Source organism: Pipistrellus hanaki (assembly GCF_964339955.1).
Source record: "Pipistrellus hanaki genome assembly, chromosome: 12".
NCBI classification, from domain to species: domain Eukaryota; kingdom Metazoa; phylum Chordata; class Mammalia; order Chiroptera; family Vespertilionidae; genus Pipistrellus; species Pipistrellus hanaki.
The window spans coordinates 52,842,780-52,869,734 of NC_140514.1; the positions used below are offsets into that span (position 1 = coordinate 52,842,780).

At 44.6% G+C, this 26,955-nt stretch overlaps 1 protein-coding gene across 5 annotated transcripts in view; it reads right to left on the reverse strand.

The window, feature by feature from the left end:
* Positions 1 to 2,269: 2,269 nt before the first annotated feature.
* Positions 2,270 to 26,955, reverse strand: part of AFF3 (ALF transcription elongation factor 3) — a 464,310-nt gene continuing 439,624 nt past the window's right edge. For all 5 annotated transcript variants that reach the window (XM_084900321.1, XM_084900320.1, XM_084900323.1 and 2 more), the window contains 7 exons: positions 23,679 to 23,742; positions 21,167 to 21,303; positions 12,625 to 12,696; positions 10,438 to 10,531; positions 8,780 to 8,829; positions 8,421 to 8,644; positions 2,270 to 5,911 (listed from right to left, as the gene is read on the reverse strand). In XM_084900321.1, the coding sequence (XP_084756447.1) occupies positions 5,790 to 5,911; positions 8,421 to 8,644; positions 8,780 to 8,829; positions 10,438 to 10,531; positions 12,625 to 12,696; positions 21,167 to 21,303; positions 23,679 to 23,742 (763 nt within the window). In that variant the 3' untranslated portion in view covers positions 2,270 to 5,789. The remainder of the gene's footprint in view (positions 5,912 to 8,420; positions 8,645 to 8,779; positions 8,830 to 10,437; positions 10,532 to 12,624; positions 12,697 to 21,166; positions 21,304 to 23,678; positions 23,743 to 26,955) is intronic.

Sequence of the window (26,955 nt, forward strand, 5' to 3'; positions counted from 1 at the left end):
AGGTATATATATACCAACAAAATGGCTGCTGGCCGTGGAGCGAGCAGGAGGCTTGGCTCCGCTCCAGGCTACAAAGTTTCAATTGTAGAAGGTAAATAAATTCCAGATACCAGGGCCTCCGCTTGGGTCGCCAGGGGGCATGGCTGGCCTGCAAACCACCACAGGCCCCTCGCTCAGGCCTGCCCACACCCCAAGGGAACCCCCACCCTGATCTGGGACACCCTTCAGGGCAAACCAGCTGGCCCCCACCCATGCACCAGGCCTCTATCCTGTCTAATCAAAGAGTAATATGCAGATTGATGATCACTCCAAACACACAAGATGGCTGCCCCCATATAGTCAAAGATTCTGCCTCCATGTGGACACAAGATGGCCAGGACGGAAGGGCAATTGGGAGGCACCAGGCCTGCAAGGGAGGGCAGTTAGGGGTGACCAGCCCGGCAAAGGAGGGAAGTTGGGGGAAAACAGGCTGGCAGGGGAGCAGTTTGACATCATGAGGCCGGCATGGGAGTGCTTAGGGGGTGATCAGGCTGGTAGGCAAAAGCGGTTAGGGGCAATCAGGAAGGCAGGCAGGCGAGCAGTTGGGAACCAGCTGTCCTGGATTGTGAGAGGGATGTCCGAGCTCACACCTGGGCATGTGCTTTTACCGGGAAAGAGACTGTGACCTCTAATTCACAGGTCGATGGTCACCCACAGAGCTACAACAGCTGGGCTCATCGTTGCTTCTTGATGCTTAAAGACAAATGCTAATTCTTGTGTTGACTTGCAATTTAGTGCCTTGAATTCATCCCTGAGATCAGTGTGTTTAAGAGAGGCTGTAAGAGGATTTTAAAGAAACGCATGGGGATTCTCTCCCCGGCTCCCATTGCTGTGAGAGCTGTGGACTCACACCCCTTGCAGCTGACCCAGCACTCACCCCTGCAGCCTCGGAGTGCCAATTAAACAGTGCAGGCCCAGCCCGTGGTCGGGGGAATTGGTTTGAGAACAGTTTTATGGTTTTCCTCACGCCAAGAAACAAATGAGCCCCTCTGGTGACAAATGCAGAGTAATTCCGTTCGGACAGAAAGAACACAAACCTCACATCTGAACATTCCGTGTGTGGCTTGGCAGGCAGCTGTAATACTGAGACTGAAAACAAGAAAAAACTCTGGTTCCAAAGAGTTGGGAATGCAATTCATGTAGTTGTTTTTTCTTTTTTCCTTTCATTAAAGAAAAGAGTTTTTCAAGACCAGTTGATCCAGGTTTCATAAAAAGGTGTTACTTAAAAAAAAAAGATAGGATTCTCATAGGAACAGGCTTTAGGTGAGCAGCGGGCAATATCGAATAAGAGAAAGAAAGTTCTAGAAAGACCGTGGGTGTGAGGGAGGAGCAAGTTGGTGGTCCTGGAGCAAGCATAGCCCAGTGCCCGTCCTGGCTGGCATGGGAGTGAGGCGGTCTCCATGGTGACCGAGCGAGGTTTTGCTTCAGGACAAGGCGTACAGGAATCTGAGGATGCGGGCTGGGTGAGGTAAAGCCTCGGTGTGTTTGTTACTGCTCCTGCCTCTTTGTTTAGTTTGGGGAAGCGGGGACTGAAAAGGAGGGAGAGAAGGGGAAAATGAGGTGAACAAAAAAGTCTCCTGCACCGGGGCACAGACTATGGCAGGACACTGGTCTAATATTTTCATCTTTGCTAATTCAGAAGTCTTTTATTCTACTCATCCAGATACTGCAGACATGATTTCACCATGCTGGTCTGAGCTGGAAAATCCTGGAGCACAAGGCAGGGAATGAACTTGGCCATGAAGGAATGTTGAGAGGACAGCGTCTTGGGGCTGGAGGTGTCCATGCGGTCATCAGAGTCAACTCCTAATCAGAGTTTCCTGAAACATGTGGGTGTGTTCTCTCACATGCGTGTGCAGGCTTGTGTGTGGGCTGGGAGAGACAAGTAGCAATGTGCAGGTATAATGAAGAAAAACTACCCTTTTTTTGCTCAAAAAAAAGAATTTGACTGAGTATGGATCACCTGTGGGAGCTGTTAAAAAAAACCTCACAAGCCCTAGCTGGTTTGGCTCAGTGGATAGAATGTTGGCCTGAGGACTGAAGGGTCCCAGGTTCAATTCCAGTCAGGGGTACATGGCCGGGTTGTGGGTTCGATGCCCAGTAGGGGGTGTGCAGAAGGCAGCCGATCAATGATTCTCTCTCATCACTGATGTTCCTCTCCCCGTCTCCCTTCCTCTCTGAAAACAAAAACAAAAACAAAAAACAAAAAACAAACTCACGAAACAAGGTCGCTTCTAAGGAAATTATGATCTGGGGACCAGAATCCTTACTGGAACATATTCTGAATCTAATATTTTCTTATAAAAATAGTCACAGAAACCGGTGGGTGTTTTTTACATACAACTCAATTTCTCTCATTTACAACGTAAGTCATTTAATGTAACATTTGCAACCTTAGAAAGGCAGACATATTTAATCCAAGTCAGTTTATAAATTCCAATTTCACATGGATTAAAAACTGCAGATAAATTAAGTCACAATAATATCCTGTACATGCATTAAGGCTGGTGACTGCTAAAGTCTCTTGGGTATCTACAAACAGGAACTCACACACAGATCACGGGGTCTGAAGAGTGTCTACATCGTTAGAAAAATCTTGCTTCTTTTTTTTTTTTCTTTTCTTTTTTTTTGGTGATACAGATTTCAACAGTAACTCTGGAAAACTGTGAAAAATGTTGTTTAAAAATATATATGTATATACTACTGCACAGTTTCAAAGATGTGATTCATAAATAATGTTGGTTGCACTGATTAATTTTATAACAATTACCATACTTCCAAGGTGATGCGAACACGCAGTGACTTACACTCAATGTTAGGCACTAGTCATACCCTCCAGGCGTACTACAGTCTCATGGTAGCTGTATTGTACATATATATTTTTAAATGTATGCGTTTGTACAAACTGTGTATCGTATGCATGGGATGTCAGAAATGTACACATCACTGTTATATAATACACGCATCAGTGTCGCACACACCGGGATAAGTTTTAGTGCAGGAAGTCTCGTTGCATTGCGTTCTATGCGTTCTATCTAGTACACAATTTGTCAGCTTTTCAGATTATTTTTCCCAGTACATTCCTCTTTAGATAGCGGGTCTGAGTTTCCATTTGTCATGGGAAAGTTTCCAGAAATCTCTGTTTTAACCAAACCTCTCTTTCCGGGCACAATTCTGCACGTAAGTCTGATCTGTGGAGAGCAGTCACAAACCCCACGTGGTGAGGAGGAATGCATCTGAAACATTGTGATACAGGGTGGCATCCGTTCAGGTCAGGAAGGATAAGGTCAGGTGACTTGTGCTGAACTGCTAAGGAAATACGTCTCCAAAGAGAAAGACGAACTAAAGGGACAGCACGTGTTGACACAGGAGCGTCACTAGAAGGACAGACATGAAGCTGTGAGCAGTGGTTGTCTGTAAGGGGAGATTGGGATGGGACTTACTACTTTCTACTTTCTACGTTTCCATGTTGTCTGAATTTTTACACTGAAGCATGTATTGCTTTATAATCAGAAAATGCAAAAAATATATCTCTACTCTGAACAAAAGTAAATAAAGGAACAGTTATGAATGACTTTCACACGCACCAATAAGAAGTTGGCTCCTCACCATAATCATCTCGTCCAGGCTAACACACTCTGCCTTTCAGGCTCCACAATGAAGCGAAAGGCCATGCCCACAACGACAGGGTTTGCTGGGAAACGTGGTCTTCGAAGCGCCGGGAAAACACAGAGGCCGCCTGGGTGTTCAGATGGGGCCTCATGGGAAGCACACCCCGCGGACACAGCACATCCTGCAGCTTTAACACGGACGGGCCTGCAGAGCACCTGGGGGCGCGCCTGAGGGCCAGCCCTTGTGTGCGAGTTTGCACATTTCCAGGGCATTCAGCGAGAGCAAGCGGAACTAAGCCTCAGTCCTCCGAACACACACAACAGCCACAAAAACCCACACATCAGTTCACAATTCCTTACGTTAGACGGAAACTTCCCACATGAATGGGATCATGAACTCTACCCACAAGGACTAGCGCGAGGCTGTGACAGACCCCTGGGCTGGATGAAAGTAAAACAAACTCTGTGAACAGTGCAGACGCTTGAAGGCCAAAGCCAAATGCCAATGGCAAAGCCCTTCCTTCACTTGCTCTTTGTAAGTTAATTTCGGGCCACCACGCGCACAGATCAGTCATTTGTGCAGTCCTGAGAGAGTGCTGGGAGCTAGGGAATTACATCTCATCTCCACTGTCCGTCAGGACGACGGGAATGTCAACATCGGAACCGACCGACCGGACCGTCCGAATCTGTGACAGATGCTGGGCGCCCTCCCGCCGGAGAAAGGGGGAGGGGGGTGTGAAAAGACCAGCCCGGTGCAGTGTGGTCAGGGAGGGGCCTCAGAGCCATAGTCTTTGTTGTGAAAGTTATGGCAAAGCACATCCTTTTTTTTTTGTTCAGTTTTTCTTTTCAAGCAATAATTTTATAACCAAACATGTTTAATAAGAAGACTAAATCTAGGGCATCACAGGGGACTAAAATATAAACAAGTTTCAGACAAAAAATGTAAACAGGTGTCAAAAAACTAAAATGTAAACTTAATTAAAAAAAAGAAAGAAAAGAGTTGGGAGCGAGACGTAAACATACCCGGCGCAGAGGACATGCCACCCGACAGCCCCGCGGCGAGGCGGGAGGAGCCGCCCGGCGGAGGGCAGCCCGCTGACCGGGCCGACACGCACCCCGTTCACAACGCAGTCGCATGGCACCTGCTGCCCGAGGCGTGAGCACCGCACACCGCAGGCTCTCCGCCCGGTGACAACACACAGACTCCCAGGGGAGGCGCCATCGGGGGCCAAGACGTTGGTGAGAAAGCTATTGTGAAAAGGAAATGCTTAAAAACGCCACATTTAAAAGACTGACCGTGCCCCCAGGCTCTCCGGCCCGGGCCACCGAGGCGGGGAGAAGAGACACCTGCGGGGCGGGCGGGTGGCAGGTGCAGGAGGCGCCGGGTCCTGCCTGGCTCCCCTCGGCATGGGCGGGCTGGCTCCCAAGGCACCGAGTTCCCACCAAACACGGCGCCCGCCCAGACCACGTGGGGGCAGGGCAGCCGGTCCATCTGCTTACAGTGCATTCAGCTGAGGGTGAAGTTGGATGGAGGGGCGAGGAGTAAATAAATGAAAGGCAGGGCATTTGGTAACATGCAACCTAGTAAACATCCAGCAGAACATGACTGACTTTCATTACTCAACTACCCATGAACATGTACAACTGAAGGGTGAGCGGGGATAGTATATCAACACTGAACGTCGTCCGCCGTAAGGAGAGGTCCTCTTCACTGGCAGTCAGGCTGTTGGTGTGCTTCGCGGCACCTGGTGAACTCACCACAAGGTTTTGGTTGAATGTTCTAAAAAGTCAAGGGTTAGCTTGGAAGTAGAAAGAGTGTGTGTGTGTGTGTGTGTTATTGTGTGTGTATGTGTGTAAGTGTATTTCCTCTAATCAGAAACCTCTGACCACTTTGTCTAGCCTGGGATTATGGAAACTAGACAAAGAAAGTATGTTTTAAGAGCTGTGTATCTTACACACACACGCTGCTGCTTCTGCACCCACACATACAGGCACACGTGCCCTGGGAAAGACCGCTGTCCGATGCTGAGAAAACAGTCACTGGGTTTGATCAGCGCTGCGGCTGGGAGTGTCGGTAGCACAGTGTCCAGAACGTGGAGCCGTCCTCGGAGGGGGAGCACAGTGGCCGCGGGCGCGGGCCTAGGGCAGGTGGGCGCTGGTCCGCAGCCAGTGCAGGCCCTGCTGGGAGTACTGCACCAGGTGCTCCATGCTGCTGTGCAGGGTCACCGGCCCCATGAGCAGGTCCAGGTCGTTGAAGAATTCTAGGGGACAGACAGAGCGGTTAGCGTGCGACCCTGGGGCCCACGTGACTTAAGGAGCAACTCCACTCATGGTCCTAGAGAGGCAAGCTTCTCTGCCCATCGTGCGGCTCAGCGCTCCACTGAACAGAGCGGAACACCAAGGCACAGGACTCAGACTTTTATCCAATGGTCACTCTGTGGGCAACTTCTAATTCCAGTGAACAACGTTTACTTAGCCCCGTGAGGGGAACCTTGGTTCCGCCAAGGGCCATTGGGATATTTATACCATCATTCTCCGGCCACACAAAATTATCCACTTAAAAACCAGCCTGCTGCATTTCATAAACTCACCCCTCATGCCTTGGCAGGGCCAGACCAAAGGATTTTGGGGGCCTTACAGGGCCTGCGGGCTGGACTTAGCCAAACCCTGACTTCCTCAGGACATTCTCCCGGAGCAGCAACCTTCCCACCCTGGCCGTGGGCGGTGGCTCCGGCACCCTCCCCTGACCCAGCTGCGGCGTGCGCTGCACTGACACGGGTCCCCTGGAGGAGGCTCCGGGCAGCAAATCAGAGCTCCCAGTGCTTGGACGTTCTCTGGGCTGGTCCTTCCTTTAAACTTAGTATGTGCCAAGGCCCTGTGCCAGGTGCAGCAGGGCAGATAGGGAGCGTACCAAGAGACCACAGCCGAGTGGCCGGGAGAGGCAGAAACATGCACAGGGCCGCTGGGCCATCGTAGCTGGATCACCGAACAGCACTCCTTCAAAAGGAGTGCCTGGGAGAAGTCTGCAAAGGAGCTCATGTGCATACATGCTGAATGGGGGCCTGCTGGAGGCCAGGGAGGGGTGAGGGGGACGCCAAGTCCAGGTGGCTAGGATCAGAGCAGAACCAGGAGGGGAGCTGTCAGAAACACAATACTGACTTCCTGTTAGACCTGTGCCCCTGGGCCTCAGGGAGGAGCCGTCTAGTGGCCACTGGCAGTGCAAGGCCTGGCCTGCGCAGGGTGTCCCGAACCAGCCACGGACATTTTATACATTTGTCCTTCTGCGTTGTCTACTTGGGACACCCTCCCCACCCCATCTCTGCTACTCAGCCACTATTTGCTTTTCAAAATCCTGTTCCATGCCGGCTTCCCAGTGGATTGTCAGGGTCAGCACCTTTGGGCTGCACATTGGGAGCTACCTGGCTTTCTCCTCAGTTTCGTGAACTCGGCCCCACTGCCTACTCCTGCTGTAACTTCCTCATCGCATGTGGACACCCGGGCTTGTCCTCAGAGGCTTATGCTGTCACGGCACCAAATGCGCATTCAATGACTGGATGTATAAAAGAATGTAGACCTGTTGACCCCAAAATTCTACTTCTATAACTCCTTCCTATGAAAATAATAAAAAATATAGAAAAGGACTTATGCGAAACTATTTATCACAACCTTATTTGTAATAGTGGAAAAAATTGGAAGTAGCCTAAAGTGTCCAACATCAGGGGAATGGCCCAAGAAATCTTACGTTGTGGTTATACAACCACCGTGCTGACAACATTATAGAACCAGCATAAAGGGTGTTTTTGAACTAGTTAGTAACATGAGACAATTCCTGATATACTGTTAAACAACAACAACAAAAATCAAAACAGGACATAACACTGTAGATATACAATGACCTTATTGTGGTAAAAAAATCACCCTTATTTGGAGGAGACCAGAAGAAACTTCAGTAGGATGTTAACAGGAATTATTTCTTGGTGGTACTATTACTGATGATATAAAAAGCTTTTTTTCCTCTACAACAGTTTTCTGTACTGTATAAATTTAGCCACAATAAACATGCACTCCGTTTATAATCAGTAAAAAACACTTAAAAAAGAAATGGAACTTTTTGCTTCATATAAACACTTTCTTTTTGGTTGTAAGCAGCTATCACTTCAAAAGCCAGTAACATTCACACTCATTAATTAGTTCATTCAGTGTTCCAGACCTCTGCTGTGTTCTGGGCTCGGTGCGCGTCTTAGGAATACAAAGCCGGATAAGACAGAGTCTCCCTTCAGGGAGCTCACTCCAGCAGGAAAAAGAACACGTGTGTGCACATCTATATCTGTATCTACAGATCTGTATCTGCACAGTACTGCGTCTTTATCATCTCTACTGGAGGCCCAGTGCATGAATGCATGCAGGGGGGGACGGGAGGGGGTGTCTGGCTGGCCCGCCCTGATCAGGGCCGACCCTGACAGGGGCAGGGCCAGCTGGGGGAGGGGCTGCAGGCAATTGGCCAGCTGGCCCTGCCCCCTGGCCAAACTCCAGGTTAAGGGGACAATTTGCATATTAGCCTTTTATTCTATGGGATGTGCAATCTTCCACAGTGAAGAAAAGGTGGGTTCAGGCCCAGGTGAGGGGCGGGGTCAGGAAGTTTCACGCTGTAGGTGACAGCTTCTAGGATTTCTGCTTCGGTCCATGACGACAACGTGTGTGGTGACGCCCAAGGCCAGGCTGTCTCCCTGAGCTGAGGTGGAGCCATGCACGCCCCCCAAAGGCACACACCTCGGTTTTCCTTGGCCAGGTTGTCTGCCATCTCCCAGTAGTCGTAGCTGTGGAGGATGCTGTTGGTGATGCTGACGTGATTGGCTGCCATCTGGTGGATGCGCTGTGGGATGCTGACGATGGTCGAAGGGGACAGGGCGCTGGTGTTGGAGAGGCTCCCCTGCGATCCCACGGAGCTGGTGGGGGAGGGGTTGGGGGACATGGGCGATGGGGTTCCAGTGCTCCTGGAAGGGGAGAGCAAGAAAAGCAGGTGGAGAGGCTGGCTCCCCCTGAGGCGGGGCAGCCCCCGGGCACCGTGAGCAGAGCAGCACCCTGCCCAGCATGGGCTTCTCGCCTTTACTTTGGGAACATGAACTTACTTTCCACCGGCCCCCCATGGAGACGGGGCTTGGGCAGCTTTCGATGAATTCTGCAGGAAAAGAGAAACATTGACAGTGAGCCATTTGCGTAGGTTTACTGAGCTGACGATGCAAGCTCTCAGGGGATGGCTGAGAGGAGTAATGGCTGACACTGCAGATAAAATGCAGATTCCCAGAAAGGAACCCGGGAAGTCACAAATCCTAGGCTGCTGGCTCCCCCTCTGAAGCCCAGTGGGGAGCTGCCTGGCCTGCCGGGCTCCACAGTGGGCGAAAGCAAGAGCTTCTCCACAGCTTGGGACTTCACGCCCCGAATGCAATGTGTCAAACTGAATCAGAATCCAGGGTCTGCTGAATCCTGAGCCAGTTTAATTTTTCACCTTAAACTAGCTTAATTCTTCTGAAAAAGAAAAAAGAGCTGGCCTCCTGTCCCCTATGAGAACACCTCATGTTGAAATGTAGGGCATGTCTGCCTACATTTAATGCCTGGAAATATTTTAACTTGCAAGGCTTAAAAGTATTTCTCTTGCCGAAACCGTTTTGGCTCAGTGGTAGAGCGTCGGTCTGCAGACTGAAAGGTTCCAGGTTTGATTCTGGTCAAGGGCATGTACATTGGTTGCGGGCACATCCCCGGTAGGGGTTGTGCAAGAGGCAGCTGGTCGATGTTTCTCTCATCGACGTTTCTGGCTCTCTATCCCTCTCTCCTCCTCTCTGTAAAAAAATCAATAAAATATATTTTTAAAAAAAGTATTTCTCTTAAAGAAAGTTCCTCTTGAATGTTTCTAAAAAAACAGATTAAAATATATTTTCTGGACAGGTGGGGTGTTCAAAAATTCTGATTTTTCTGAATATCCTGACTGGGGAGGATATGTTTCCCAAGCCAGTTGTTTGCATCGGGCATTGACAAGAAGCTCTGCTTTTGGTGAGGAAGTTCCTAAGTGTACAGACAGACCCTCCCTGAGAGCCTTCGATGACTCTGGGACCTCCGTTCACGGCCTGTGAGAGGGACGAGGCCTCTATACGCTGGGGTGAGTTTCCCTCCGTCCACGGCCTGCTAGAGCACATGTGTCAAACACAAGGCCCGCGGGCCAAATCCAGCCCGCCAGGCCTTGCAATGTGGCCCGCACCGCGCTGTCATCACTGCACTCCGCTGTCAGTTTATGACATTGTCAGTTTATGACTGTTCAGTAAACCATTAGGCCCGCGATTTAGGCTGGATTTTAGATTTTGGCCCCTTCTCTGATTGAGTTCGACACCCCTATGCTAGAGGGTAAGAAGTCTCCACACGCTGATGCGAATTTTCCCTCCAGAGACAAGAAAACAGCGTTGGCCTGGCTCCCTAGACACAAAGCATTTCCCTTGGCTAAAAAGAACTTTATGAAGTGGCGACTGAGCTTTAGACTCTAGCGGGGTGCTATCAAGAAGGCAGAAATGGCCTTGCATGTGGCCACTGTGCAGCTGCCTTCAGGCTTCTTCCAGACCACCAGGCCCCGTGACGGTTAAAACACGAGGGAACAAAGTCCTCGGTTCGGACAAATGGGTCAGTGTAGGCGTCAGAGGTTCCTGCATTCTCCTCAAAGCAATGGATTCCGTCCTCAAATGTTTCTGGTAGAAAGACAACTAAATTTGGGGAACAATGCCCCCCGATAGCCAGACAGTACCTTGAAATAGTCGATAAGTGCTTTTGAATACTTGACAGCATGGTCCCTTTTGAGTCGGAACATCCGCCAGTACAGGAGGGCCAGGCATCGGTAACTGCGGGGAGAAGAGAGATGAGCCTGCAAGCATGAGTGTGTCCTGTGCGAACAAGACTTTTCAAAAAGCTCCTTTTTTGTTCTGTTAATCCTCACCCAAGGATATTTTCCCACTGATTTTTAGGGAGAGTGGAAGAGAGGGAAAGAGAGAGGAACACTGATGTGAAAGAAATGCATTGATTGGTTGCCTCCTGCAGGAGCCCTGACTAGGGCCCGCGGGCGTTGGGTGGGGGGGGGTGGCCTGGGACCAAGGTATGTGTCCTTGACTGGAGTTGAACCCGGGACCCTTTGGTTCTGTCCACTGAGCCAAACCAGCTAGGGCTCAAAAATATTATTTCAAGCACTCAATATTTATATCCTGATTGTATATACAATATAAATACATACATGTCTCTGTAAGTGTCTGATCTTCCTTTTGTTCAGAAGGAATACTTCAACATTTCAAGGGGTTACTCCATCAATGCATTTGCCATCAGATCATTTAAGAAAAGCTTTATTGCTTTGTTGGGGTTTGGGACTGCCATTTCTTCTGTCACCACTAGAGGACAGTGTCTCTCCACAGAGGAGAGAGCAAGCTGCTGCTCACAGCTCACAGCTCACAGCTTTCACAGCTTTAACTGCTAACTGGAGTTTCAGGGCAGAGTGACCTCACTGACTTCCCTCTGGCACCCTGGACTTCCCGCACCAGGGGTGTCGCTGAAAGAATAGCCATCCACCTGCGCTTACTCCTTTACCTTTAAACTATTTCGCTCAATTACAATGAGTTCAAATAAAGGAACAGATACGTGGTTTCATAAACAATAACAACTATGCTGAGAATAGTTAACATTTTATTTTATATATTTCATTATTTACATATTAGTAACCTTATATAATGGCAATTATTAATCATCATTATTTTATTAGCCCTAATATGAAATTTAAAGTTTGAAAAGAGTGCAGAAAGCATTTCCTGAGACATACCCTCTCTTGTTTGGTGCTTTCCCCTCGTAATTATTGGCTCACCCAGGGGTGGTGCTGACCTGGGAGATTACCAGCATGCCAAATGAGTAATGGTCTCCTCTCAGCCCATCAAACTCCAGATGACGTGACGATGCTACACTACGTGAGGCCCTCTTTCTTGTGTATGTTGCTGTTATTTATTCATTTTTGAGGCTCAATTGTCTACTGCAGATCAGGGGAGTAAACCTTTGGGGACAAACATTTTGGATCCCTGCCTCAGAAGGAACAAAGAGAGAGGTATCTTGTGATTTGGGGGCGTGGGATGAGGTGTACTGAGAAGATGTCACAGGGAAATTACTATTATAATCACATATTCATTATTAGTGAGATCGTTATAGATATAAAAACCTATTAATGTTGGTTAACATTTTACAAGGAGAGCTTTTATTATCAAAGTGTAATGAGCTGCTCCTCAGTTTAATGTGTTGAGGACTTGAATGCGTCATCTTCATTCATTCAGACTAATCCCATGTGTAAAGAGATAGATGAATTATTTTGATAGCAACTCAAATGTTAAACACAAGAGAAATTACATTTGGCACAATTCACATTGACATAATTGAAACACAAACCTACCTGGTTTTAACACACACACACACACACACACACACACACACACACAGGAAAAGTTACCCTAGCATAACGGACTTGTTGATTTTCTTTCTTTCTTTTTTTAAAAAATATATTTTTTATTGATATTTTACAGAGAAGAAGAGAGATAGACAGTTAGAAACATCTATGAGAGAGAAGCATCTATCAGCTGCCTCTTGCACATCTCCTAGTGAGGATGTGCCTGCAACCAAGGTACAAGGCCTTGACCGGAATTGAACCTGGGACCTTTCAGTCCGCAGGCTGACGCTCTATCCACTGAGCCAAACTGGTTTTGGCCCTGTTGATTTTTAATACCCGAGTAGGCACCTCATGGCTGGCATAGCAGCAAGCTATGGGTGGGCTCTCCCTGGCCACGATTGGACTTGCGTTTGGTTTTGCATGTCAGAGGCACTAGAAAAACATGGTGCCTCTCAGCACCTGGTTTACCAATGGCCACACACAGGTAGGGCAGGCTGTTGTAAGCCGATATGATGCACTCACCATAACGCAGCCAGCTGTTTATCCTCTGGTGTGGCATTGGGGCCTGAGTGGGTCTTTAGTCTCATGGCATACCTAGAGGAAAAGAAAAGAAAGCAAAACTGAAGAAAAATTTAAAAGTTTTAATTAAATATATTGGGGAGACATTGGTTAATAAAATTATGTAAGTTTTAGGTATACAATCCTCTAACATCACATGTATATTGTTTAACAACCCAAGTCAAGTCTCCTTCCATCACCACTGAACCCCACCTTTCTCTCTGTAATCACCATCTGTTGTCTGTGTCTGAGTTTCGTTTTTGCTTAATTCACCTTTTTCACCCAGACCTGCAACCCCCTTCCCTTCTGACAGCTGCCAGTCTGTTCTCTATGAATCTGTTTCTATTTAGTTTATTTATTTTGCTCATTAGATTACACATATAAGTGAGATCATATGGTATTTGTCTTTTTCTGACTGGCTTATTTCACTTAGTGTGATGCTCTCCAGGTCCATCCATGCTGTTACAAAAGGTAAGATTTCCTTCCTGTTTTAATGGCCAAGTAGTATTCCCTTGTATAAATATACCATAGGTTTTTTATCCACTCATCTACTGATGGGCACTTGGGCTGCTTCCAAATCTTGACTGACTACTGTAAATAACGACGCATTGACTATAGGGGCACATATTCTTTCGAATCAGTGTTTCAGGTTTCTTTCAATATATTCCCAGAAGTGGAACTGCTGGGTCACAAGGAAGTTCCAGTTGTCATATTTTGGAGAAAATTTCATACTGCTTTCCATAGTGGCTGCACCAATCTGCTTTCCCACAAGGGCTCCCTTTTCTCCACATCTTACACAATATTTGTTTGTTGATTTACTGTGATAGCCTTTCTGACAGGAGTGAGGTCACATCTCATGGTGGTTTTAATTTGCATCTCTCTGATGATTAGTGATGCTGAGCATCTTTTCATATGTCTATTGGCCATCTGTATGTCCTTTTTGGAGAAGTGTTTATTCTGATCCTTTGGCCATTGTTTAATTGGACTGGTTGGTTGTTTTTTTAGTGTTGAGTTGCCTGAGTTCTTCATAAATTTTGGAAATTGGTTTCTTCTCAGATGTATCATTGACAAATATGTTCTCCCATTCAGTAGGTTGTCTTTTCATTTTGTCAATGTTTCCTTTTGCTGCACTAAACTTTTTAGTTTGAAGTAGTCCCATTTGTTTACTTAATCTTTTGTTTCCCTTGCCTGAAGAAATGTCAAAAAAATATTGCTATGAGAAATGTCTGTATTTTCCTCTTGGACTTTTATGGTTTCAAGTCTTACATTTAAGTCTTTACTCCATTTTGCATTTATTCTTGTGTTTGGTGTAAGAAGGTGGCCTAGTTTCATTTTTTTGCATGTATCTATTCAATTTTTCCAACACCATTTATTGAATAGACTTTCTTTACCCCAGTGTATGTTCTTTTGTCAAATATTAATTGACTATAAAGATATGGGTTTACTTCTGGGCTCTACTCTTTTCCTATGATCTATATGTCTGTTCTTATGCCAGTACCATGCTAATTTGATATCCGATAGTGTGCTTTCTCCAACTTTGTTCTTCTTTCTCAAGATTGCTATTTAGGTCTTTGGTGATTTCATATAAATTATTGGAATATTTGTCTTAGTTCTATGAAATATACCAGTGGTATCTTGATAAAAATTGTATTGACTCTGTAGATTGCATCAAAGGTAGTATGGACATTTTAATGATGTTAATTTTTCCTATCTATGAACATGGTGTACATTTCAGCTTATTTGTATCTTTTAAAAAATATATATATTTTATTGATTTTTTTACAGAGAGGAAGAGAGAGGGATAGAGAGTTAGAAACATCTATGAGAGAGAATCATTGATCAGCTGCCTCTTGCACACCCCCTACTGGGGATATGCCCGCAACCAAGGTACATGCCCTTGACTGGAATCGAACCTGGGACCTTTCAGTCCGCAGCCGACGCTCTATCCTCTGAGCCAAACCGGTTTCAGCTTATTTGTATCTTTTTATAATTTTCTGAGCACAGGTCTTTTACACATCCTTGGTTAAATTTACTCCTAGGTATTTTTTTTTTTTTGATGCAATTGTAAATGGGATTGTTTTATTAGTTTCTATTTCTGATAGTTAACTGTTGGTGTATAAAAATGCAACTGATTTCTAGGCATTTATTTTGTATCCTGCTACTTTACTGAATTCATTTATCAGTTCTAGTAGTTTTTTTGGTGTTATCTATAGAGTTCTCAGTACACAGTATCATGTCATTTGCAAATAACGACAGCTTTACATTTTCTATTCCAATTTGGATGCCTTTTAATTCTTCTTACTGTCTGACTGCTGTGGCGAGGATTTCTAGTACCATGTTGAATAACATTGGTGAAAGCAGACATCCCTTTCTTGTTTCAGATCTTAAGGGAAATGCTTTTAGTTTCAGTCCATTGAGTATGATGTTGGCTATAGATTTATTATAAATGGCCTTTATTATGTTGAGTTATATTCACTCTATTCCCACTTTGATGAGAGTTTTTATCATAAATTGTTGCTGGATTTTTTCAATGCTTTTTCTGTATCTATTTATATGACTAAGTGATTTTTATCCTTCATGTTGTGGTGTATCACGTTTATTGGTTTGTGCATGTTGTACCAACTTTGTATCCCCAGAAGAAATATCATTTGATGATGATGCATGATCTTCTTAATGTATTGCTGGATCTGGTTTGCCGATATTTTGTTGAGGATATTAGCATCTATGTTAACCAGAAATACTAGCCTATAATTTTCTTTCTTTATAGTTCCCTTATTTGGTTTTGAAATTAGGAAAATGCTGGATTCAGAAAATGAGCTGGGAGTCTTTTCTCCTTTTGAAATATTTGGGGTAGTTTGAGAAGGATAGGTGTTATCCTGTTTCCCCAAAAATAAGATAGTGTCTTATATTATTTTCTCCCGAAGTTGCGCTAGTACCATTATTTTCAGAGGATGTCTTATTTTCGGGGAAAGATGGTAGTGAATGTTTAGTAAAATTCAACTGTGAAGCTATTCTGTCCATGACTTTTGTTTGTTGGGAGCTGTTTACTGTTTCCATTTCATTAGTTGTAATTGGTCTATTCAGATTTTTTTTTATTTTTCCTGATTCAGTTTCGGATGACTATGTTTCTAGAAATTTATCTATTTCATTCAGATCGTTAAATTTGTTGGCATATACTTGTTTGTAATATTTTCTTACAATCCTTTGTATTCCTGTGGTGTCAGCTGTTACTTATCCTCTTTCATTTCTGATTTTATTTACTTGGGTCCTCTCTCTTTTTTCTTGACGAGTCTGGTTAAGAATCTGTAAATATTGTTTATCTTTTCAAAGAACCAGCTCTTAGTTTCATGGACCTTTATATATTTTTTAGTCTCTATACCATTTATTTCCACTCTGATCTTTATTATTTCCTTCCTTCCACTTAATAGTACTCTGAGCTTTTCTTGTTGTTCACATGATAATATTTTTGGTTGTGGGGTTAGATCATTTATTTGAGCTTTATCTTATTTCTTGAGGTAGGCCTATAATGCTATAAATTTCCCTCTTAGGATTGCTTTCACTGTGTCACATAGGTTTGGGGTTGTTGTGTTCTCATTGTCACTTGTTTCAAGGTATCTTTTGATTTTCTCCCTTGATCTCATTGTTAACTGATTCATTGTTTAGTAATATGCTATTTAGCCTCCACATCTTTGTGTGTTTCTTAGCTTTTTTCTTGTGATTGATTTCTAGTTTCATACCATTATGGTCAGAGAAGATACTTGCTATAAATTTCAACCTTTTTAAATTTATTGACACTTGTTTTGTGTCCTCACATGTGGTTTACACTAGAAAATGTTCTATGTGCACTTGAAAAGAATGTATATTCTGCTGCTTTGGGGTGAAATGCTCTGAAGGTACCAATTAAATCCATCTGGTCTAGTGTGTCATTTAAATCCGTTTCCTTTTTGATTTTCTGTCTGGAAAACATTGATGTTAATGTTTAATGATAAATGGGATGTTAAAATCCTATACTGTGACTGTATTACTGTCCTTCTCTTGCTTTATGTTCAAGATTTGCTTTATATAATTAGGTGCTCCTATATTGGATGTTTAAAAGAGTTATAGACTGTTGTTAGATAATGATCCCTTTATCATTATGTAGTGTTGTTCTTTGCCTCTTAATGTAACATTTGTTTTTAAGTCTATTTTGTCAGATATAAGTATTGTTACCCCAGATTTTTTTCACTTTTATTTGCTCAAAAAATATTTTTCCATCCCTTCCAGGAATATCCCTTTATTTTTAAAGAGGTCTCTTTGAGATGGGTCTCTTGTACACAGCATATATATGGGTCTTGTCTTCTTATCCATTCAGCTACCCTATATCTTCTGATTGGAGCACTTAAGTCATTTACATTTAAACTAATGTTGTCCCAAAGGTCCCTTAAACTATGCACATTAAAAACATCTTTTTTTCTTTTTTTCTTTTTGCTGCTCTGTTTGGTTGCTTTCTACTACTTTGTTTTCTAAATCACTGATTCGATCCTCTGCTTCATCCATCCTACTGTTTATTCCTTCTAGTGTATTCTTCATCTTAAATATGGTATTCATTTATGACTGGATCTTTTTTTATGATTTCGATGTCCCTTTCCACCTTGTACTTCTTACTAAGTTCCTCAAACATCCTTATAAACATTTTTAAAAACTCTGTATCTTATAAATTACTTGTCCACATTTCATTTATCTCTTTTTCCCCCCTAGAGATTTATCCTGTTCTTTCATTTAAGGCCTTTGTCTCCCCATTTTGGCTGCCTATTTGTATTTTTTTTCCTTTGTATTAGGTATATTTCCTATGTCTCCCAACCTTGGTAGGCTGGTCTTATGTAGTAGGTGTCCTGTGGGATCCAGTGGTGTAGTCTCCTTAATCAACTGAGCTGAGTGTTACAGGAATATCCTTTGTGTGGGTTATGTAAGCCATTCTACTGTAATTAAGTCATGAATTTGCTATTGGCCCATTTGGTGCATGGGTTTGAGTCTCAGGCTGTTTGACTGTGAGGCTCAGTCAGTGTGTACTACAATAGTTGCTGTGCAGGTGCTGACCACACTAAGTATCGATAGAATTTGCCTCAGCAGGGTCTGGTGCCTGCAGAGATCTCACTTTGGCTATGCCACGTGCAAAGCTATCCAGATCCTGCTCTGATGTTGTCTGAAGTTGGCCATTGGGTGTGTTGGTTCTGGGGCCTCTTGGGAGGGACTGGTGCAGGTTAATATCAAACACTGCCTATGACTGATCCTGGGCAACCTGTTTGGAGCTACAAGGGGATCCATAGTTTCTGGCTGCCTCTGCTGTACCTGGGTACGCGTGCAAAGGACCAACCTATGCATCAAGGCTGGCTTGCACCAGCACCAAGTCCAATGTTAGGTCAGCAAAAGGCCCAAGGCGCCCTGATAGTCACCCTCGCCTGCTGGCAGCCTGTTAGGCTCAGTCACTGAAAGAGCCTCTGATGGTACTTGGGTTTAATAGGTAGGTTCTCAGTGAGTCACCAGGTGTGAATGGTGTTCACTAGATGGATAACACGTTCAATCAGTGTGCCAGTGCTGGGTCTGCGGCCACTCAGCCAAGGTCCTAGGGTATACCAAGTCTAGCTTCCACCTGCTGGGTAACTACAGACCTTTGTGGTAAAGCAGGGTCTTAGACAACTTTCAGGGTGAGGCCAGGAGGGTTTATCAGGCCCCACTGCCCACGGTTTGGCCCTGTGAAGGAGGGCTCTTCACTGGTCAGGCATAAGAGAGAACCATGTTCTAGAGCCACACAACCCAGGATGTCCCAGATTCCGCCAGGAGCTCAGCATTAGGGCTTCTGCGAGATGGAAGGTGGGACTAGGGGATCTCCCATGTGAGGGAGTGCTGGCCAGGCCTGGGGGAAGGAGGAAGGAGTGGTCCCACTCTAGTGCCACCCAACGCAGACACTGACACCCCGAGTCTGCCTGGATCTCTCTGTTCAGGCTTCTGACTCCTTAGCAGGGTGTCGTGTCCCCCCCCCCCCCCCCCCCCCTCGGTCAGAGACAGGGATTCCGGGGGGTGGGGCTACTGCATTTACCAGGTTCATGTCACAAGGAGGGGAGTGCTCTGCCAAAAGAGAGATGGCATCTAGGGTGAGGGAGAGGGACTCAGCACAGGGACCCTGACAGCTGTCCCTTTCGCTCTCTCCCCAGCATCACAAAGCCCAGTCTCTCCTCAAACAACTCAAGTCCACTTTGCCGGAGCCCAGGATGAGTTGCTGTGAATACGATTTTGTTTGCTGGCCCTTTAAGAGGGAGACCTCTCCCTGGTGGACAGAATTCCTGCTGATTTTTACAGCCCAATGTTCTGAGGCGCCTATACCCAGCTCTGATGCTCTGGTCTGGGGAGCCTGGCCTGAGACCCCAGGCTCCTCAGAGGGAACCTCTGTAGCTGAGATGTCCCTCTGGGCTCTCAGATGCCACCCATGAGAATGGGGCCATCCCTTTCGTTCCTACCAGTCTCGATGTGGCTGCTGTAATTCCTTGGGTATAATACTTCTCTTCAGCTTGTCTCCAGTTGGTTATTCAGGATGATTGTTCTATAATTTAGATGTAACTCCAGTTTGGTTCTGGGATGGGTTAAGTGTAGATTCCACTTATCCACAGCCACCTTGGGTCCCATCGAAATAAATTTTTAAAAAATAACTTTTTTATTAACAACAGAACATCTTCTATGGTGGAAGTTCTCTCTGCCTAACACTTAGATTTTCATACTGCTTGCAGATAATTCTTTCTTCAAAGCTACCTGATGTCACCTCATTTTCCTGTAGCTTTTTAGTACTGTGATGCTTAGAACAAAATGATCTTTATAACCACCTAGCTACTTTCTGTGCTTTGGTGATACAAATTCAAATGCTACAGATGGTTAAGAGTGACACCAGTTCAAGCATTCCACATATATGGTGACACATCCATTTTTACAAATTTTGATTTACAGCTGAGTGGTTGACAAGATGAAGGCAAAGTTCAATTCTTCTGGGCCAATCTCCAGAAAAAAAGTTCATTCCTACACTTAGATAAATGCCTGGCTTTACCTCCTTTTCCTTGTGACAATGTTTACGCTGACAGTAGTGTAAGTGTCCTGGTGTGTAATTAGTGGCTTTTATTAACTTAAATAGTTAATCACATTTATTTCTTTGGATTCTGGCCATCTCTTCAAAAACATACCAAGTCACTTGCAGACTCTTTGAGAGAGCTGAAGTATTATTTTTTGGCTTCCATGGTTTCAGATGCAAAGTCAGCTGTCATTTGAATTGCTGCTCCCCTGCAGTAACATGTCATTTCTCTCTGGTTGCCTTCAAGATTTCTTTTTCTTTGTTTTTAGTATTCAGAAATGTAGTTATGATGTGTCTTCATATGCATTTCTTAGAGTTTATCCTATTTGGGTTTTTCTCAGCTTCTTGAGCTTGTACGTTTATATATTTTGTCCAATTTGGCAAGTTTCAGCTATTCTATCTTCAAAACTCTTCAGTCTTGCTGTCTTCCTTTCCTTCTGGGACTCCAATGATACATACGTGGATCTTCTGTCACTGTGTTTGAGGCACTATACATTTTTTCCAGTCTATTTTCTTTCTGTTACTTAGATTGGGTAAATGCCATTTCTGTTGATTCTATCCTCTGTCATCATCACTGTACTACTAAGCCCATCAAGTGAGATTTTTATTTCTGTTAGTTTTGGAAAGAATTATTTCATATGAAAGGTATTAGACATTATACAAAGAAGCTGAATTGGCTAAAGACAAATCATATGACAAAGTTTATCAGTGGGGTTAAGAGATGAAATTCCCTATTGATTCATTAATGAGAGGATAAGGATGTGCCTTTCCGGGTCTCCATCATGGAAAAGAAAGGTCTCCCACCCACCTCTTCACCTGCCCCCATCAGAAACTTTGTTTTGCTCACATGACATGCCTTACCCCAGGTCGGGGAATGATGTGCACATCTAACTCTTACACTAGGACAGTGGTCGGCAAACTCATTAGTCAACAGAACGGCAAACCGCGGCTCGCGAGCCACAGTTTGCTGACCACTGCACTAGGACAACGCCAGGACACTCTGAGATATTAAGTCATAGGATACATTTCCTTCCCTAAAACCCCCCAAATCTGCTTTCCTTTCATTAAATACTTCTGAATCATTATTGATGGAGTTAGAATTGAGATTACACTAATATGAATCATATTTTTAAAAAAGCAGCATAGACGTCAAGTGAGTTAAAAATTTGCTACTTCCTAGCTGGGTGAACTATGCATAAGTGAACTATGAATAAGGAGTCATAGGAGAAGCCCTGCCTGACTCATCACGAGGGCAAAGGAAGCAGGGGAGGCAAAAGCTTACATTCTCACTTTCAGAGGCAAAGGTTCTCAGTAGCTGATACTGCAGGTTGACATTCTCCTCTGTATTCAGAGCACTCGCACACAGTCCTCACTCCTCGACCCCACCGCCCAGCGAGAACACCCAGCACTCACCTGATGAGTTCCACTGTTTCCGAATACATCGTGTATGGAGATTTGGATTCCATTGGGCCCTGTTCCATTGCATTTCCACACTCAATGAATGACAAGGCTGCCTCGGCATAGTTCAAAGCCTTTCCGAACTTTTCCACCTGTTCAACAGTTAACACAGTGTCTCCCGTAAGTACAGGTTTTAAACAGTATTGTCACACAGTCTATACACCTCATTTGAGAAATCCTGTGAATGGAACTGAGAGAGGGAAAAAAAAAAATGGGGCACTTCCTTCTCTAGTTATCTTCATAATTTGCCACTATTTTAGGGTAAATGAGTGAATGGTTACAGACAGAATTGTACCAAATCCATGTAACAACTGCCAATCAGAACCCCTCAGAACTTCATGGTCATTCCTCTTTCAACCCCTAAGGGCGTGGCAGCTACATTCCTTGTTCCTCCATTCTATGCTAAATACACAGCGAAGCTGGTGTGATTCCTTACAAGAATTTTCATACTCTTTTTAGTATAAATCTTCAACTTTGATGATTTACAGCATAAACATGTGCCTTTGTATTTTACATTATCTAACATTTCCCTTTCCATGCCTTTCTCCTAGTGTGTGTGTAGTTATTTCTTTAATAGTCAGGACCTCAGTCAGGGAAGAGAGTAAGGAGAGGGGATAAAACTCAAGGCAATATTTCAGTTTAGCTAAAATGGAATACAGAGTTATATTTAATAAAGAGTCTTTTTTGGATTATAGGAGGTTGTCTAAGTTGATGTTTAATCCTTCCCCACAATAGCAAGAATGCGCTTTATATTCTCAGATTCTATTAAATATAAATTTACACATCAAGTTCCTGGTTCCATACTTTGCTACACTCTGTAGATAATTACATGTTTTAAGTTTGAATCGCATAATCTCTCCAGTATTCATTTGTGAATCAAAACAGAATTACACAAATACTCTAATTACTAATATAAGTGTTGCCTCTAAAAAATTTCTCATTGATAATGATGCCTTAGAAAACAGAAATATAGAGCTAAATACTCCCTCATTAGCAAATCAAATTTTTAAACAGCTTATAACCCTAACAGGCTATTGAGCAATATTTCTTGGCAACACTTTCAGATTAAAGAAGCCATTTCAACAGTAAGTATTTCCTGAAGCACCCAGTTCTTTCCTGTGCGCACTTGATGCACACAAGTTCCTTCCAAGAACAGATAATACAATCAGAGAGAAAAAATGGGTACCCACACGACAGTTCACGGTGCAGGGCAGCCTGTGAGTGACTAGCAACTCAGAGGAACGAGTCCAATGCACATGGGATGGAGGAGGGGCAGGTGATGGGGCTGCAGAGGCGGGAGGCCTGGGGGAGGAGACCTGGAAATGCCTGCGGGAAGGAAAGGATTTGGGGACATGCTGAAAGTGTGAGTGCGTGAGAGGGAGTGTGGAGGTATGTGCGAGCTGTGTGCGTGTGAGTGTGCGGTTCTGTAAGTACACAGCCTGATGGCTGAAGCTGTGGGGTGGGACAGGGTGACACTGAATGAAGCATCCTAGTAACCCTGGTGATTCAGGCAGAACTTTTCATTCTGCTTTAGGGTTCGCTGCTCTTCTCCCACAGCATGCCTCTGCTCCTCAGGGGACCGGAAGCCTTCATCAGCCTGTGGGAGTGTGAGGCAAGAACGGCACCTCCTCTGCTTTCTGACACTCTGGCTCTGTGCCTGCACTGTGAACCCAGCCGGGATCGTCACACAAGTGAACATTTGATGGGCAGCATCGGTAGCAGTGGGAGAGGAGCGCTGTACAGTTCGGACATCTTCACACCGGAATAAGACGAAGGCCATCTGAAATGCCTCTGCCATCTCCAGCTCCCCAGCCTCCGTTATACAAGCTGGCGGGAACCGAACCGGCATTCCCTGAGGAGAGAGTCCCTTTGGCCGAGGCCTCAAGATGCAAGAACCACATGATCGCTTTTAGAAAAAAAACAAACCACAGACGTTTTTTAAAAAGTCTAATGTCTAAACAGCCTCGAGCTTTCCAAAACAGGAGATTATCCAGGTAAGAAACATTATTTGTTATAAACACCAAGTCATGGTGACTCCAGAGGCGTTGTGCATTGTAACAGTTTCTGCTGTACAGTTTCAGAGAGGTATTCATTTTTGAAAAGGGATTAGATCCTGGGACCACGCCAAGGGCTGGCCAGGCTAACATGACAGAAAAATGCAAACTTAGATTTTATTTTTAAAGAAAAAAAAAATGCTACCCACTACTCCATTACCTCTAGTTACTATTCAAAATGTAGGGCTAAAATAAAACATTCATTTCTCCAGGGCTTTCTCCCAGTCAGACATTATTGGTTGAAGTCATACTTATTGGGTGATGAGTGCTTGATTATATAAACATTTCCCCATTTAACAGACTCGGCCATCCTTGTAATAGATTTTATAATTACCCAGCTACATTGCCCCCGTGATCAAGGTGCAGTACAGACATCATTTGGAAAAACGTATCTGGAAAGAAAAGGGCCTTACCATTGCATCTGCTTTATGCTTCATCCGCTTAGCTTCTTGCATAAAATAATCGGCACTGCGCGGCCTAGGAGAGGACGATGCCGAATGTCACTATTGTGAAGCATATTCCTTTTGCTCAAACTTTAATCACAATTTAAACACTCTGCTTCATAGGGAATCAGGTATTTTTCACATTTCCAAATTACCACCCGTATGGAAAGTAGCAAAATTATATTTCGTTTAAGTTAGCAATTCAAAACACAGTATATGCCGATCATCTGCATTTACAGTGATTTTAACATGGCTCCCCAATGCCTGCTTTGAATCAGATTTTTTATTGCATAGTTAAGAAAACAAGTAAAAAACTTATTTTGTGATATTTACATGAAACAATGGCTTTTTAATGTAAAGATTGCAAAATACCTCATAATAATTGTATGGGTGAATATAGCTATGTATCCTTATGAAAATCTGTGTCATTTACAGGTATAAAAGGTAGAGTTATATGTACCTAGAAATGACTAGACGCCTGGTGCATGAAATCCATGCATGGGAGTGTATATGTGCTTCAGTCCTGCCTGCACCCTCTCCAACCTGGGACCCCTCAGGGGATGTCCGACTGCCAGTTTAGGCCCTGCAGGATTGGGCAAAAACTGGCAGTCGGACATCCCTCTCACAATCTAGGACCACTGGCTCCTAACTGCTCGCCTGCCTGCCTGCCTGCCTGCCTGATCGCCCCTAACCGCCTCTGCCTGGCAGCCTGATCGCCACCTAACTGCTCCCCTGTTGGCCTCATTGCCCCCAACTGCCCTCTCCTGCAGCCTGATTGCCCTCAACTGCCCTCCCCTGCTGGCCTGATCACTCCCAACCGCCTCTGCCTTGGCCCCGCAACCTTGGCTTTGTCAGGAAGGAAGTTGAACGTCTGGAAGATGTCTGGTAGACCCAGTCTAATTAGCATATTACCCTTTTATTAGTATAGATTTTAAAGCTTGGCAGTAAGAAATGAAAAGAGGTAATGCTGTGTGATTCCATTCCAGTCACAATGAAGTTAACTGTAAAAGGATGTCTCCCTTGTAATAGTGTAATCGTGGCCTGGTTCTCCACAGCTCTGGTTAGCTGGCTAGTAAACATGAACAGCAGCCACACACTATTAAAGCAACACTGCGGCCAGCACTGTTTCTGCCAGGAGACGGAGGTCCTTCATCCAGAGGTTGATCCGAGTGTGCCTGTAACTTTAAGTTACATTAAGGAACTCATCACACTGCACCTTTAAATGTGAAGTCTGATAGTTTTTACACATCTGCATATTTTAGGTGACATCAGCCTACACTTTATGTAGTCAATAAACTTGACTTACTCATGGATAGCCAATACAAGCCAGGACTCCCCGAAAGCGATAAGACGTAGGTAGTGATATGAACCACGGACTGTTTAACCCAGTGGTCGGCAAATTCAGTCAACAGAGCCAAATATCAATAGTACAACGATTGCAATTTCTTTTGAGAGCCATATTTTTTAAACTTAAGCTATATAGGTAGGTACATTGTTATTAACTTAATTAGGGTTTGCGGTATTTTGTGGAAGAGCCACACTCAGGGGCCAAAGAGCCACATGTGGTTTGACGTCCACTGGTTTAACCTATTGTTACATGCTTATGCTGAACTGTCTTTTTCAGATTCTAATGGGCCTTTTTTCCCCCACTGCAATATTAGGTGGTCAGAATATGCTTTTATCCAAAAAAGTCAATATGCTTAGAAAAATCATGAATATCATGTTGCCTATACTACTGCAATCCAAAAATATTATCCTCATTTTAATGGTTTTAATCAATCAATCAATCAATCAATCAATCAACCAAAGAAACAAACTGGTCACAAATCACTGAAGCATAAATATTGTCAGGACTGTGGTATCACATTGGAAATATTCAACTTCAACAAAGAAATGAGGAACACAGTTACAGGGTTTCCTTAATGCAAAATAAAGCTTCCGTTTTTGGCTCATCTTCCCTTCACCATTCCTCCTGTCACTCAGGCTGCAAACTCCCATCCATCTTGGCGGGTCTTCATTGCCCTGCAGGTCCCTTCATTGAAGGCCCTGGGCCTGCAGACTGGTTTCTCCAGTTCATTTCCTAGATGCCCATACTTGTTCTATTTCAATGGCTCTAGTGGCCTTTACATGGCTCTTTTCCAAAATTCTTTGTCCCCATATCAACCTTTGAACACATGTTGGCTGTCAGTTAGGTCTTTGATTCCAATTCTGGCAATTTACCTGATTTTTGTTGTTGGTTTTTAATGAACTGACTTTATTTTTTTAGAGCGAGTTTAGGTAGACAGGAAAGAGAAAGCACAAAGGGTCCCCAGGCATCTGCTGCCTCACAACCCACTGTCAGCATCCCTTCGCTCTCAGCACCCCCACAAGAGTGGAACATTCGTTACGATCAACGAACCCAAAGCCCCCAGTGCACGCTAGGATTCACTCTGAACGTTGTGTATCCTATAGGATTTGACAAATGCTGAATGACATTTATCCACTATTAGAGATTCCTACAGAGCAGTTTCACTGACCAGAAAGATCCTCTGCATTATTGTTTGGTTTTCCCTTTGTTTCACTCGGCGAAGAAGAAAACCAAACCCTGCTGCCAGCCAAACCAGATCAGACTCCTGAGCTTCGGAGGTGGCCCCAGGGCCCATTTGCTCAGAAGAGGAGTCCAAGTATGCCCCTCAGTTTCTCCCGTTATGAAATGCCATGGATGTTTTCTTGTAAATAAATGCCCCTTTCTTTTCTCAAGGAAACATCCACCACAGAAATCTAGGCTCCCAGCACCTCTCCTGGCTTACAGTTTCACTCCCCTCCAGTCTACCCTGGACTTCAGTCCTGATCGATATTTGTGAAATATGGCTTTCCTTACCTTACCTCACCAGCCTGTCACAGACCTCCAGCCCTCTCCAGTGCCCCTGTGCTCTCAGCTCAGGCCTCCAGGCATCTCACCCGCTGCCTCACCAAGGCCTCCAACCGCAGGGGTCGTCTCCGCACTGTCTTGTTACCACGTCATCCCTGTCTCAGAAGCTCTGCTCACACTTTTTCTCCTTTCTGGAATATTCTCTCTGCTCCTTCACTGAGTGCTACTATGAGCCAAATATCACCCATCCCTCAGATTTTCCTGCCAAGAGGCCTTCTTGGTTACTCTGGTCCACCCTCACGTCTTTCTTTCCTAATCTGAGGCACTGCCTCTTGTTTACACTACCCTTCTGGGCATTCAGTTCTCTTCCGAGCTGCACTGGGCCACACAGTCATC